The sequence below is a fragment of the Salmo salar genome, chromosome ssa20 (assembly GCF_905237065.1).
Source record: "Salmo salar chromosome ssa20, Ssal_v3.1, whole genome shotgun sequence".
Lineage (NCBI taxonomy): Eukaryota > Metazoa > Chordata > Actinopteri > Salmoniformes > Salmonidae > Salmo > Salmo salar.
Window position 1 is genome coordinate 47,736,659 of NC_059461.1, and position 14,212 is coordinate 47,750,870.

Below are 14,212 nucleotides of genomic sequence, written 5' to 3' on the forward strand. Positions count from 1 at the left end.
CGACAGGGTGGTAGTGCTAGAATGGTGCAACTAATCACAACAGCAAAACCATTGCCTTAAACAAATCTTAGTTCAGTCACCAGTTTAAGTTGAGAGTGGGGGTATCCATGGCATTTTCCAATTATGTTCCTATTTTACAAGTAAAAAAAATGGAGAACCTTTCATAATGTTGCCAAACAAAGACTCAACAAACTTACCTGAGACTCCCTGTCTCTGCCAGTCTGTCCCTGCATATCTGTCCCCAACTCTGCTGTCTGTGTGCCATCTATTGCCTGCTCTGCCTAATGACATCATTGTGAAACATTTCCATTAGAATTTCATTTCTTTCTTATGAACATTTTATCAACTAGTCTTTGAGATATTAGGCTACTAGGGTTCTTACTTTGCATTTTGGTGTACTGAAAAATACTCTGATGTCCGTGTTTTATTTTTCTACCTGGCTGGCTGGCTACACACACACACACAGTGTGTAGGTTATTTACAGTAGGAGATGGGCTTCTATCATCTTATCTTTTATCATTCTATTTGGCCTTCGATCTAAAAGGTAGCTAGCAAATGTGAAACGGATTAAAATGACAAGAGTTGACAGCTGTATGAGTTCACCATTTACACAACATATGCTGCAACCTTTTGTAATTTTAATAGTTTGTTTCATATTGGCTGGCTTCCAACAATAGCTGAATTTGCAAAGCTAGCGAGCACCAATTCCGTTTCAGTGGTGTTTGCTATAATCTTTGCTACCTGGGTTAAATAAAGGTGAAATAAAATAAATAAAAGTTCCCTTGCGACAATTTAGCTTTTGCAACGAGACCATTAAATATATTTAAGACAATGGTAGAAGAGAGTGTAGTTCAGTTTGGACTCCAGTTTATCGCTAACCTTATCACAGGGTCTTTGAAGCACTAACTTACATCATCTGCATGCTGATCTTGGAATAAATTGACGATAGCAAAGATTCCATCTTTGACGAGGCCACATAAATGGAATAGGTACTAGCTAGCTTAATAGTTAATATTTGCGCGCTAGCTCTGCATATTCAGCTAGTGTGTGTGCGCGATTGACTGGATTAACCTCACGTCAGTTACGTTCATTGAGTGCCTTTCAGACAGTGGATACGACCCCTCTGTTACCTTGCCAACTAAGGAACTGGCAGTGGATCAAACCATTGTGAGGCAAAGGGTGGGGGGGGTCGCAATCTTTTGAAACTTAACGCGCTATTAAGTGTCTATAATCAGCACAATTGCTTTCATTGCGTATTATTAATATTATTTCAATTACATAGTTATGTTTCAGTGATATATTGGGGGGGACAAATCATTTTTCCCAGGATGGGGGGGTCGTGTCCCCCCTGGGTTATCTCCTACTGGCGTGCTTGTGACGCTCATACAATTGTTCGATAAAGCACACTTTTTCTATGCGTACGAACATTATACAATCAGTTTAAGTAGTGTTGTACAACGGTTTCTATGCAATATTAATAAATGTGGCCCCTTTTCTTTAAAAAGCTTTCGGATTAAAAAGTCATTAACATTTTCACAATTTTAGTGTTATTGAGACCTAATAGTGTGGAATGTTTGACTGCACTCCTTTTAAAGTAGAGCAGTCTGGAGGACTGTTCTACTCAGTGTTACGGCCTACATGAGACCAGAAGAGCAGTTTGTTTAGATAAAGACAAAGAAAACCGAACAGGCAGCTGAGCTGGACTGTCTGGTTCCTCTCACTCATAACCCTGAAATGGATACCCATTTACACTCAGCTTGCATTCCTTAGGACTCCACAGTCCTCTTTGGCATTCGTTTTCTGTTCTCAGATCTTAGTGTGGAGTATGGGCTGGACGCTGCTTATCCTTCTGGTTGTTCTGACCGTGGTCCACGGGAACCCGACCGTGACTGTCAGAAGTGGGTCAGGACCAACAGTGGGGTTCGATCAACACCCAAACAGTGTTCCTCTGGGAGAGGACACACAGACCACCACAGAGGTGAGTGAGCTACAAACCCCTAGAATCCTCTATTCCAAGAGGAGGCACATCAGCATAGACTCGGGAGACTTGCTGTATAGGCCTACATAAACATGGAGAAAGTCTCCAGTTTGTTTTGCTTGAAAATACTGATTTGACTTAACTTTTTCCAGCTTCTTGCTGTGAGGCAGATTGGTTAGTATTTCACAACCCGAGTTGTGCTTTCCTGTCGAATCCAGATTAGATCAAATTCAGGCAACCTAAAATGAACACATCAACCACATAACCATCTAAGTAAATGAAGGAACAATGACACCCTGGTGAAATGGTAGTATTAGGTCAATCTTATTTAATCATCATTACAACATATGCTGTACATAGTACAAAACCAGTTAATATACATGCCCGAGTTGAAGTCCAAACTTTGAGCTTGCCTCAAGTCTTCATAAAAACTCCTAGGCTGTGGGACAAGGCTGTTTGCTGGAGAGCAAAGGCTGAATGGAAATAGTCATAATACTTTAGGACAGTATGGGGGGAAAACAAGGGGGTGAATCAAGGGAATTCACTTGGTCATCTGATCATTTGTAGCATTTTGAATGCACATAAGATATAATACACAAACCTTATTTTAATTTCACGTTTATTTAACTAGGCAAGTTAAGAACAAGCATTCCATTTCAGTACTGTAATGTTATTTTTTTAAGGGAGTAGATCAGCTTTAATACGGCAGATAAATTGTAGCTTTCATCAATGTAATTGTCTGCATCATTTCCAATCCCCCATATTTTTTTTTATACATACACACAAACATACATACCAGTCAAAAGTATGGACAGACCTACTCATTCAAGGGTTTTTCTTTACTTTTACTATTTTCTACATTGTAGAATAATAGTGAAGACAAACTACGAAATAACACATATGGAATCATGTAGTAACCCAAAAAAGTTTTAAACAAATGTATTTTATATCAGATTCTTCAAAGTAGCCACCCTTGGCCTTGATGACAGCTTTGCCCACCCTTGGCATTCTCTCAACCAGCTTCATGAGGTAGTCACCTGGAATGCATTTAAATTAACAGGTGTGCCTTGTTAATTTGTGGAATTTCTTTCCTTAATGCATTTGAGCCAATCAGTTGTGTTGTGACAAGGTAGGGTGGTATACAGAAGATGGCCCTATTTGGTAAAAGACCAAGTCCATATTATGGCAACAACAGCTCAAATAAGCAAAGAGAAATGACAGTCCATTACTTTAAGACATGAAGGTCAGTCAATATGGAACATTTCAAGAACTTTGAAAGTTTCTTGAAGTGCAGTCGAAAAAACCATTAGCCTAAATAAATGCTTCAGAGTTCAAGTAACAGATACATCTCAACATCAACTGTTCAGAGGAGACTGCGTGATTCAGGCCTTCATGGTTGAATTGCTGCAAAGAAACCACTACTAAAGGACACCAATAAGAAGACACTTGCTTGGGCCAAGAAACATGAGCAATGAACATTAGACCAGTGGAAATCTGTCCTTTGGTCTGATGAGTCCAAATTTGTGATTTTTGGTTCCAACCGCCATGTCTTTGTGACACAGAGTAGGTGAACGGATGATCACCGCATGTGTGGTTACCACCGTGAAGCATGGAGGAGGTGGGGAGATGGTGCTTTGCTGCTGACACCGTCTGATTTATGTAGCATTCAAGGCACACTTAACCAGCATGGCTACCACAACATTCTGCAGCAACACGACATCCCATCTGGTTTGCGCTTAGTGGGACTATCATTTGTTTTTCAACAGGACAATGACCCAACACACCTCCAGGCTCTGTAAGGGCTATTTGACCAAGAAGTGGCATGATGGACTGCTGCATCAGATGACCTGGCCTCCAATCACCCGACCTCAACCCAATTGAGATGGTTTGGGATGAGTTGGATCGCAGAGTGAATGAAAAGCTGCCAACAAGTGCTCAGCATTTGTGGGAACTCCTTCAAGACTGTTGGAAAAGCATTCCAGGTGAAGCTGGTTGAGAGAATGCCAAGCGTGTGCAAAGCTGTCATCAAGGCAAAGGGTGGCTACTTTGAAGAATCTCAAATATAAAATTAACACTTTTTGGTTAATACATGATTCCACATGTGCCATTTCATAGTTTTGATGTCTTCACTATTATTCTACAATATAGCAGAAAAAAAACTTGAATGAGTAGGTGTCAACTTTTGACTGGTACATAGATATCTTAAACATTAGTTTCCTTCATTACTTTCTAACCCTACCACCCCTACCCTAATTGGAGTAAACAACACTTAGGCTTCTACTTCCAGCTTCTACATACTATATACATTTTATGGACAGTCTATTTTACAATAGTTCTATTTTGTTTGTTTTTACTCCTGTCCTTCCTCAACCTCTCCCATCTATTTCTGATGTACATCCGGTTAGATTTTTATTTGCCATATCTTTCAAACTATGCTCTTTCACAGAAGTTCTTAACCTATATACGTTTTATGCACACCGTATGTTTTACATTAGTTATTGTTATTAGTCCCAACCTTCATCTCCATTCAACCGCTCTGTAATGTGTTTACAATTCATTGATGGTGTGTGTTGTCCATCCTCAGTTCTTCCCCTTCTTGGCAGGCAGCTGTCCCGTTGACTCCAGGTATTTGTTGATGAGCTCCTCCTGAGTGCTGGGCAGACATGGCTGGTATCTGCTATACTCCATGGTGTACTCTCCTTTCCCCTGGACACAACACACACATCAGTTCTCCAGAAAGGATCATAGACTGAGCAATAACTTTAGTCCAAATAAATTAACTGAAAAAAATGAGCAAATACAAACTCAATTCAATATCACTGAAAAATGCATGGCTTGATATCCTAGACAATTTTATGACTAATTGACGTCTTGACATCCGACTAGAGCAGCCAGTGCCTTACCTCTGTACAGGACCGGAGCTCTGTGGCGTAACCAAACATGTCATTCAGTGGAATCTGGGGAGAGGAAATGGCGATTGACCATCAAATACACAGTGACTGGACAGACGTTTAAGCTATCCTGTCTTTGCAGAAAGAAAAGGGCATAGGAAGTGTGAGTAGGACAGAGCTGCACTCACATCAGCATACAGCGTAAAGTAGCCCTCTGCCCCATCCTGCCCACTGATAACGCCATGGTGACGGTTGACCCCGGCGATGACTGTCCCTTGGAACTCATCGGGCGCCACAATTTCTACTGACATGATTGGCTCCAGCACGGCAGCGTTGGCCTTCTCCATGGCTACCAAGAGGGGGACATGGATGGAAGGAGAGAGGAGACATTCAGTAGGTTTGTCAAAAAGCTGAGAAGCACGGAAAAGGTATACAGAGGGAAAAATATGCGAGAACAATGGGGGGTGTATTCTGGTTAGTTTACACCCACCTTGTTTAAGAGCGTGTAGAGAGTGTAGTTCAGTTTGGACTCCCCTGCACGGATGAAGGAGATCTCATTCGAGTCCACCATGTGATGCGCTCCGTCTTCCAATAGGAACTTGACGCCTGAGATCTTGTGACCAGTCAGAGGGCCTTTCTCACAGGCCTCTCTGAATCCCTGCAGGAGGGAGGGATGTGATGGAGAAAGAGTGACAGTGGTGGGCAAACTACGGCCCGCGGGCCCATTCAATCCGGCCCACGGGAGGTTTGAGTAAAGAAAATAGAAATTATAATAGACCTATATATTAAAATGAATGCCCTTTTTGTAGCCCACAAATTGATTGACAAACTAAAATCGGTCAAAATAAAAATATCTGTGGCCCTCTTGAAATTTTCAATCCCGACGTGGCCCTCAAATCAAGAAGTTTGCCCACTCTTGGGGTATGAGATTAGAGGTCTACTAGAATTTCTATCTGAAAAAGCTACAGGATTTTTTTCAATCCTAATTACACACCTTCTCAACAACCGGCACAAACTGTTTGGGGATGTTGGTTCCAACAGTCTGGTCTTCAAACTCCACTTTTGTGTAGTTTTCTTGGTCCAGAGGTTCAAGAAATCCTATCACTTTACCGTACTGCCCAGAACCACCAGACTGCTTCTTATGGGTAAAGTCAAACCTGCAGAGACAAGCACATAGCCAAAATCAGTAACTAATTTAGAGGATTTTCATTAAAGCATTGGTAGGTAAAGAACTGCCATAGTTGCCAAAACGATCAACTCACATTAACATAGACAAACAAAGTAGCTGTATGGTCATTTGCCATGCTTTTATGTTAGTGAGGAGAAGGGAAATGTGTGGCCTGTCTCTTTTAAAGAAGGGCGGTACTAACTGAATTATTGTCTTGGGAGGAAGCAGGAAGTTCTCCCCCTGCATGTGGCTGTTTCTCCAGCTGTCTAACCGCAACAACCTCAACGGGCAGGGAGTTAGCCTTTCCAGGCACTTTCTTCCTCTCTGACACTTCTACCCTCCCCTTACTCACTATATTTCTCTGTATTCTCCCTCTTTCTCCTTATCTAGAACTAGGGCAGGACACTACTTCCTGCACCAGCACACACAGAGGTCAAAGTCCCATTGTGGCAGACTGACACTCCCTACCTGTCCTCACCACCCTCTTTGCTCTCATTCCCCTTCTCTCCGGTGTGGATTAGGAGGAAAGCGAGGTGGTGGAAGAAGTGATGACGACTGGCGTGCTGAACCCGAGTCACTACCCTGCCCGCCGGGCAGCTACGGTGGTCCAACACTACCTGAACACCCGCTATGGCTCACCCTACAGATGGATCTTTCTCAGCACAGTAAACAGCGGCAGCGCAGAGGTAGGAGTGGAGAAGGAGGATCAGCATACTTTGGGGAGTGTTTTGGGCAAGGGGCAGTTAATATTACAAGGCAAGGAAGGATCCTTGAAGGGGATGGATATGGGAGGTCTGTGCGGATAAGTCAATTCTCAATACCGCATACAGTGGGGGCTTTTTTATTTATTTTTTTAACATTTTTAACTAGGGAAGTCAGTTAAGAACATGTTCTTATTTTCAATGACGGCCTAGGAAGAGTGGGTTAACTGCCTTGTTCAGGGGCAGAATGACAGATTTTTACCTTGTCAGCTCGGAGATTCGATCTTCTAACCTTTCGGTTGCTAGTCCAACGCTCTAACCGCTAGGCTACCTGCTGCCCCACGGCTTTATGGAACATAGTTCTGTTTGCTTACATTTTGTCTGAAGTGGTTCATTCCTGCTCTCTCTCTCCCTGGCTGTCAGGATGTGGCAGACAAGGGGAGGAAGTATAACTGGAGCTTACCATGCAGGACATGATCAGTAACGTAAGATCCTATTCACATTCTCAGTGACTCACTGTAGCACAGAACAGCCATGTGAATAAATACACGGTGGGTTGAGTAACCTTGTCTACACTGCCATGGTGATAAACACCTGTGTTAGATCAACTTTTTTTCCCCCTCTCCCGTATCTTCCCCTAACATCATTCCTTTCATATTCTCACTTTCTCCTCAACTACCTCACCCTTTCCTCTCCCTATAAAAAGGTTTCGGGACAGTGCTCTGCGGAGCTCCTCTTTCCCGGGTGAGAGGGGCAGAGTGCTCCCTAGGTCCAGGCCTCCTGTGAGGGACTGTGTCAAAGCAACACCACTGCTCAGGAAGAGGCCTTCTACAAGCAACACAGAGCCAGCAATAACCTAGCGTCAGGAAGCAATATACCAGGTAGATATAGAGCCACACACACAGCTGACCCCCTCCCATCTCTTTTCTGACTGTGATGTTTGTGGTTTCTTTGACAGACAGCTACGGTCACATGGAGCCCAGCATGAAGCCCTTCTGGCAACTGGGGGGCGTGGCCTCCAGTTTCATCATGCTGAGGGAGTCCAATGAGAGCACGCTTTACAACATGGCTCAGGTCGCCAACTTCACACAGCTGGTGAGCAGCCAAGAGGTCGGTGGCGTTGCATCAACCAATGGTTGCGTGCTACGTCATCGATTGTGCAGTCGGGCATCGGATTGCTAGATCATATATGGTTAGCTGATACGTTAAACGCCTATCCAGGCGTGGTATGATCAGGCATGCGTCTGATGTAGTCGGACAATAACTTAAGAACCTTAGTGTAACCATGGAGATATCTGCCCAAATTCCAAATTGACACTTAACTCCCCACCCGTCCCTTCCCATCTGTCCTTCTCACACACTTGGTCCCTGGTTCTGTCTGTCCCTCAACAGGAGACTGAGAAGGACCAGCTAAGGTTCAACTACCATGTCCTGCTGCATGAAATGATTTCCCAGGTAACGAAAACATTCTGCCACCGGTCTTAACATAACTCACACGTCATGTTTGTTATTATAAAAGGTGCATTGTTGTTGTGTGTGTGTGTGGTTACGCGCAGGAGATCATCCACTGGAAGCTACTAGTCACCTGGCCCCCAGAACAGGGAGTTCAAGTCCTGCAGACTGAGCTGCAGCCAAAGTGCCACCACTGTGAGGCTCCTCCAAGCACCACCAACTGAGATGCACGGAAAAACACTCCAGAGCCTTACTCAAGTACTGCAGGGAAGAGTACAGCACATCTCTTTCTTAGGACTTGAATGAAGGGTAAAGCCACTTTCTACCTGCTTTGAAAAGCTGAGCTTTACACTTCACACTCTTGGCTTTAGTAATTATGTTTTACCTTCACCACTACTGCTTCAGAGAGGAGAGGGCACACGTCAGTGGCCTTACATGCTATGCGAATGCACTGCTTTTACAGCTTGTAAGACTCTTGGTAAGCTATAACAATGCGTTTCAACTTTTTGTTAATATACTCTATTGATGAAGTGAAGCGGGCCAATAAAGCCGTCACTGTACACAATGTAATGCTCCTGAGAGTGGTTCATTTTGGACATTGTTGCCGTGTGTTACGAGTGGTACTTACGGTTCCGCACTGGTCACGCTCTCCCTGAAGGCTACCTTGGGCTTTCCCATCACACAGGGGCAGTTGTACTCTCTCTCCATCCTCTACAGAAAGACAGCAAGGTCAGCTTGATTTACTGCACCGAAATGCCCTTGAAGATTCCAGATGTTTGGAACTAGTAATACATTCGATTATCCTTCAAGACAACTTAGGACACTGATCTTCAGGTCGCCGGAGAGCGGACTACTAGACTAGTACCTGTGAGTAGATCTCCAGGTGCAGCTCTCCCATACCAGAGATGATAGTCTCCTTGCTTTCTGTGTCAAAGTGGACCCTGAACGTGGGGTCTTCTCTGGTGAAGCGGTTGATGCCTTTAGAGAACTTATCCGTGTCATTCTGATCCACAGGAAGAGGGAGGGATGAGGTCATGCAAGCTCATATACTCTACTGAAAGAGTATCACGCCTTAGTATGGTCATTTAGACTCCTCATACTACATAGAATATGAGAGGGCCCACCTTGTTGGACGGCTTCATAGACATGGAGATGACAGCCTCTGGTATGTGGATGGACTCCTGTGGGGGAAACGTGTTGAATGATGCTCAAGGTCATGACGTTATGCACACACAGGCAGTGCACAACCGATTGCATCTTTAAAATACACGTTAGTGAGTGCTGACTGGTTGTTTATCTAGTTTGGACAATGGCCATAGGCATGTACCATGGAGAGGTTGGCGCTGGTCCGGGAGGTGAAGGTGTCTCCGCTGGCACAGTCGATCCCAAATAGGGCACAGATGTCCCCTGCATACACCTCCTCCACATCCTGACCAACCGGGGGGCAGGGCGGTGGGGGGGGGGTACACAATTTATGACACAAAATTAAGATTGTTTCAGTTAAATGTATAGATAAAAAGTTGTTTAACCATGAGATGTTATCACTAGGGTAAGTCAGGTTGGGGAATCAGGGTCATTGGGCTGTGTGGTAGAAACAAACGATCACAGTGCCTGTGCTTTTCATAGCACTGAATGTCAGTTTACTTCTGGTTTGCATTCACTTCCTGGTTCTCACCTCCATCTGGTCGGCATGGAGACGCACTAGCCTCTGCACACGGACCTTCTTGCCTGTGCGTGTGTTGACGATGTACTCAGTCTTCTTCAGACAGCCCTGGTACGCACACGCACGTACGTCAGCTGACCAAACCGACCCGCCTAGAACAGAGTCAGGAGGGGGGGGGAGATCGTCTACAATCCCTATACAGTTTATCATACAAAAAGGTTTATACAGTAAATGTGCCAGATTACTTGTTGAAGACAAGACGGTTTGCTACACAGTGTTTGTGTGCTGTGATGTGCTCACCTCCAGTTTGAAGGCCAGGCCAACGAAGGGCTGCGAGGCGTCTCTGGTTGGATCCATCAGGATCTTAATGCTGTCACTGGACTCCCTGACACAGAGGAAACAACACAAGGACAGTGGTGAGATCTGCCACTGGCATTGTTCAAGTTTGTCCCTGAGCCCATACTCTGCCTTGATTTTGGCATATCAATTCATTCAAAGACGGCTGTGTCATATTGAATAGATGTTCACTGTCTAGGCACAGAGGTCATTACTCACTCATCGTTGAAGAGGGCGTAGTTATTGACCTCTGTGGGGTTGGGAAGATAATCCAGCACTGCGTTCAATAGAGGCTGGACCCCCTTGTTCTTCAGGGCAGTTCCCACCAGCACGGGGCTGAAGAGGCGCTGCACTGTGGCCCTGCGTATGGCTGCCTGTGGGAGGAGAGACGGGAGAGGTCAGGGCCCCGGGGGGCAGCGTTCACAGGTCATAGCAGAAAAGATGACTGAGGCGTAAAATCAAATGACATCATTTACAGTCACACACACACCTTGAGTTCTGGCACGGTGGGGATCCTCTCCTCCAGAAACATCTCTCCCAGGGTCTCGTCAGCGTCAGCCACACACTCCACCAGCTCCTGTCTGCTGTCTGCAGCCTCCACACGGAACTCCGCCGGGATCTCATCCAACCGGATATTCTGTCTGCAGGAACCACAGAGGACGCCATTTTATTTATTTTCAGTAAGAGGGTTTCCAGCTACGGAAATATTTCAGATATGAGATAGTAATGTAAGTAATCTCTAAACCCCTGCCACGATCATATTCTCCATTCTCTTACCCGAATGGGCCCTCGAAGTACATGCTGCGCTCCTCTATGAGGTCTATGATGCCCTTCACGTTCCCCTCCAGACCGATGGGGATGTTCACAAAGGCTGCATTATGGTTCAGCTTGGTCCTGAAAGAGGGAACAGAGAAGTCAGAACACAGCTAATGGAAAACCAGACTAGTCTGTCTACTCCACAGTATCTGTATATCTGCTGACCTCATGGCCTGCAGGGCGCGGTTGGGGTTGGCTCCCATGCGGTCCAGCTTGTTGATGAAGGTGAGGAAGGGAACGTTGTAGCGTTTCATTTGTCTGTTCACGGTCAGGGTCTGGCATTGGACCCCTCCAACCGCACATAGGACCAGGAACGCCCCGTCCAAAACACGCAGGGCTCGCTCCACCTCGATGGTGAAGTCCACATGGCCTGAACAGGACAGAGCAGTAAACTGGGGTTAAAGTTCAAAGCAAAAATGCATCCTAACAGCTGTTGGGTACACTAGCATTGATCTGTGACTTATGGTATATCTGTCAAAAAGGGAACCTGGTCATAAGATCTGTGTTGCCACTAACACAAATCTTTCTCCATACCTGGGGTGTCGATGATGTTGATGTTGTAATCCTTATAGATGGTGTATGTGGCAGCTGACTGGATGGTGATGCCTCTCTGCCTCTCCAGCTCCATCGAGTCCATGGTGGCTCCGACTCCATCTTTTCCCTTTACCTGTAGAGTTAGAGGATCAAACAATCGTTTTTGTCTGTCTGCCTCCCTCTAAAAAAAACACACACACACACTTCAACTAACTACTTAAATAAATCAGAGCCCGATTATGATTAACTCACCTCGTGGATCTCTGCTATCCTGCCCGTGTAGAAGAGGACGCGCTCGGTGAGTGTGGTCTTCCCCGAGTCGATGTGCGCCGAGATTCCGATGTTGCGGATTCTTTCATTGGGAACGATACCAGAGGAGCACGACCGACAACTGTTAATCAACACCTATAAAATGAAAAAAGAGACTGCATTCAGTTAAGTTTCTCTCTACTTCCATTCCTTCTCATCTGTCCTATTCTAAACATCTTGGGTTATTATTTTCTTACCTTTTTTAATGTCAGTGTTCCCCGTTTCCTTAAATGTGTTTGACCCAAGGTTAGTCCTGCTTTTAGAAGTCGCATTTTGTTGGTGGACAGAACCGGTTAAGCTCCGTTTACACAACCCCCCCACTGGATGTCAGTCAATCTGTGAACGTCAAGGCACCGCAAGACAGTTCGTTGTGAAACATTACTTCCTGGACTACAGCAACTCTGAAGAGTCAAACTTGCGGATCAACAAATCCGCTTTGCCAAGCTCAACAGTGACGCACATTGGCAAGGCGAAAAACGCGTGCCAGTTCCCCTCCCCCCCATTTTGACATCAAAATTATGAAATTACACACATGGGATAATGTAGTAAACAAAAAAGTTATATTTTAGATTCTTTAATGTAGCCACCCTTTGCCTTGATGACAGCTTTGCACACTTTGGGCATTCCTTCAACCAGCTTCACCTGGAATGCTTTTCCAACAGTCTTAAGAGTTCCCACATATGCTGAGCACATGTTGGCTGCTTTTCCTTCACTCTGCGGTCCATCTCATCCCAAACCATCTCAATTGGGTTGAGGTCTGGTGATTGTGGAGGCCAGGTCATCTGATGCAGCACTCAATCACTCTCCTTCTTGGTCAAATAGCCCTTACAGAGCCTGGAGGTGTGTTGGGTCATTGTCCTGTTGAAAAACAAATGATAGTCCCACTAAGCGAAAACCAGATGGGAGTGCGTATCGCTGCAAAATGCTGTGGTAGCCATGCTGGTTAAGTGTCTTAAATTATAAATAAATCACAGACGGTGTCACCAGCAAAGCACCCCCACACCATCACACCTCCTCCTCCATGCTTCACGGTGGGAACCACACGTGCGGAGATCATCCGTTCACCTACTCTGTGTCTCACAAAGACACAGCAGTTGGAACTAAAAATCTCAAATTTGGACACATCAGACCAAGGAACAGATTTCCACCGGTCTAAGCAAGTCTCTTCTTATTATTGGTGTTCTTTGGTCGTGGTTTCTTTGCAGCAATTCAACCATGAAGGCCTGATTCACACAGTCTCCTCTGAACAGTTGATGTTGAGATGTGTCTGTTACTTGAACTCTGAAGCATTTTTAGGGCAGCAATTTCTAAGGCTGGTAACTCTAATGAACTTATCCTCTGCAGCGGAGGTAACTCTGGGTCTTCTTTTTCCTGTGACGGTCCTCATGAGAGCCAGTTTCATCATAGCGCTTGATGGGTTTTGCGACTGCACTTGAAGAAACTTTCAAAGTTCTTGAAATTTTCCGGATTGACTCACCTTCATGTCTTAAAGTAATTATGGACTGTTGTTTCTCTTTGCTTATTGGAGCTGTTCTTGCCATAATATGGACTTGGCCTTTTACCAAATAGGGCTATCTTCTGTATACCATCCCTACCTTGTCACAACACAACTGATTGGCTCAAATGCATTAAGAAGGAAATAAATTCCACAAATTAACTTTTATCAACCTGTTAATTGAAATGCATTCCAGGTGACCACCTCATGAAGCTTGTTGAGAGAATGCCAGGATTGTGCAACGCTGTCATCAAGGCAAGGGGTGGCTACTTTGAAGAATCTGAAATATAAAATATTTAGATTTGTTTACCAATTATTTGGTTACTACATGATTCCATATGTGTTATTTCATAGTTTTGATTTCTTGACTATTATTCTACAATAAAGAAAATTGTTAAAATAAAGAAAAACCCTTGAATGAGTAGGTGTTTCCAAGCTTTTGACTGGTACTGTATACTGAACAAAAATATAAAAGCAACATGTGAAGTGTTGGTACCATGTTTCATGAGCTGAAATAAAAGATCCCAGAAATGTTCCATATGTACAAAATGCTTATTTCTCACAAATTGTGTGCACAAATGTGTTTACATCCCTGTAAGTGAGCATTTCCCCCTTTGCATGATTATCCATGCACCTGACAGGTGTGGCATGTCAAAAAGCTGATTAAACAGCATGATCATTACACAGGTGCACCTGTGTTTGTCACACAACACAATGCCACAGATGTCTCAAGTTTTGAGAGAATGTGCATGCTGACTGCAGGAATGTCCACCAGAGCTGTTGCCAGAGAATTTAATGTTCATTACAAAAATTGTAATGTTCATTACAAAAATTTGGCAGTACGTCTAACCGGCCTTACAACCGCAGAC

General features: G+C 44.5%; 1 protein-coding gene and 1 pseudogene across 1 annotated transcript; one reads left to right on the forward strand and one right to left on the reverse strand.

The window, feature by feature from the left end:
• The first annotated feature begins 1,280 nt into the window (after positions 1-1,280).
• LOC123729222 (latexin-like) lies at positions 1,281-8,755 on the forward strand (annotated as a pseudogene).
• Positions 3,991-12,271, reverse strand: LOC123729223 (elongation factor G, mitochondrial-like). Its single transcript, XM_045703498.1, is given in 19 exon segments — positions 3,991-4,684; positions 4,882-4,935; positions 5,058-5,218; positions 5,356-5,527; positions 5,864-6,026; positions 8,819-8,901; positions 9,056-9,193; positions 9,315-9,371; positions 9,518-9,619; positions 9,866-9,967; positions 9,970-10,005; positions 10,154-10,238; positions 10,409-10,563; positions 10,680-10,830; positions 10,967-11,083; positions 11,171-11,375; positions 11,540-11,672; positions 11,792-11,944; positions 12,046-12,271. Coding segments are annotated over 19 exon segments (2,268 nt in total). The 5' UTR covers positions 12,121-12,271; the 3' UTR covers positions 3,991-4,558.
• Positions 12,272-14,212: the final 1,941 nt, after the last annotated feature.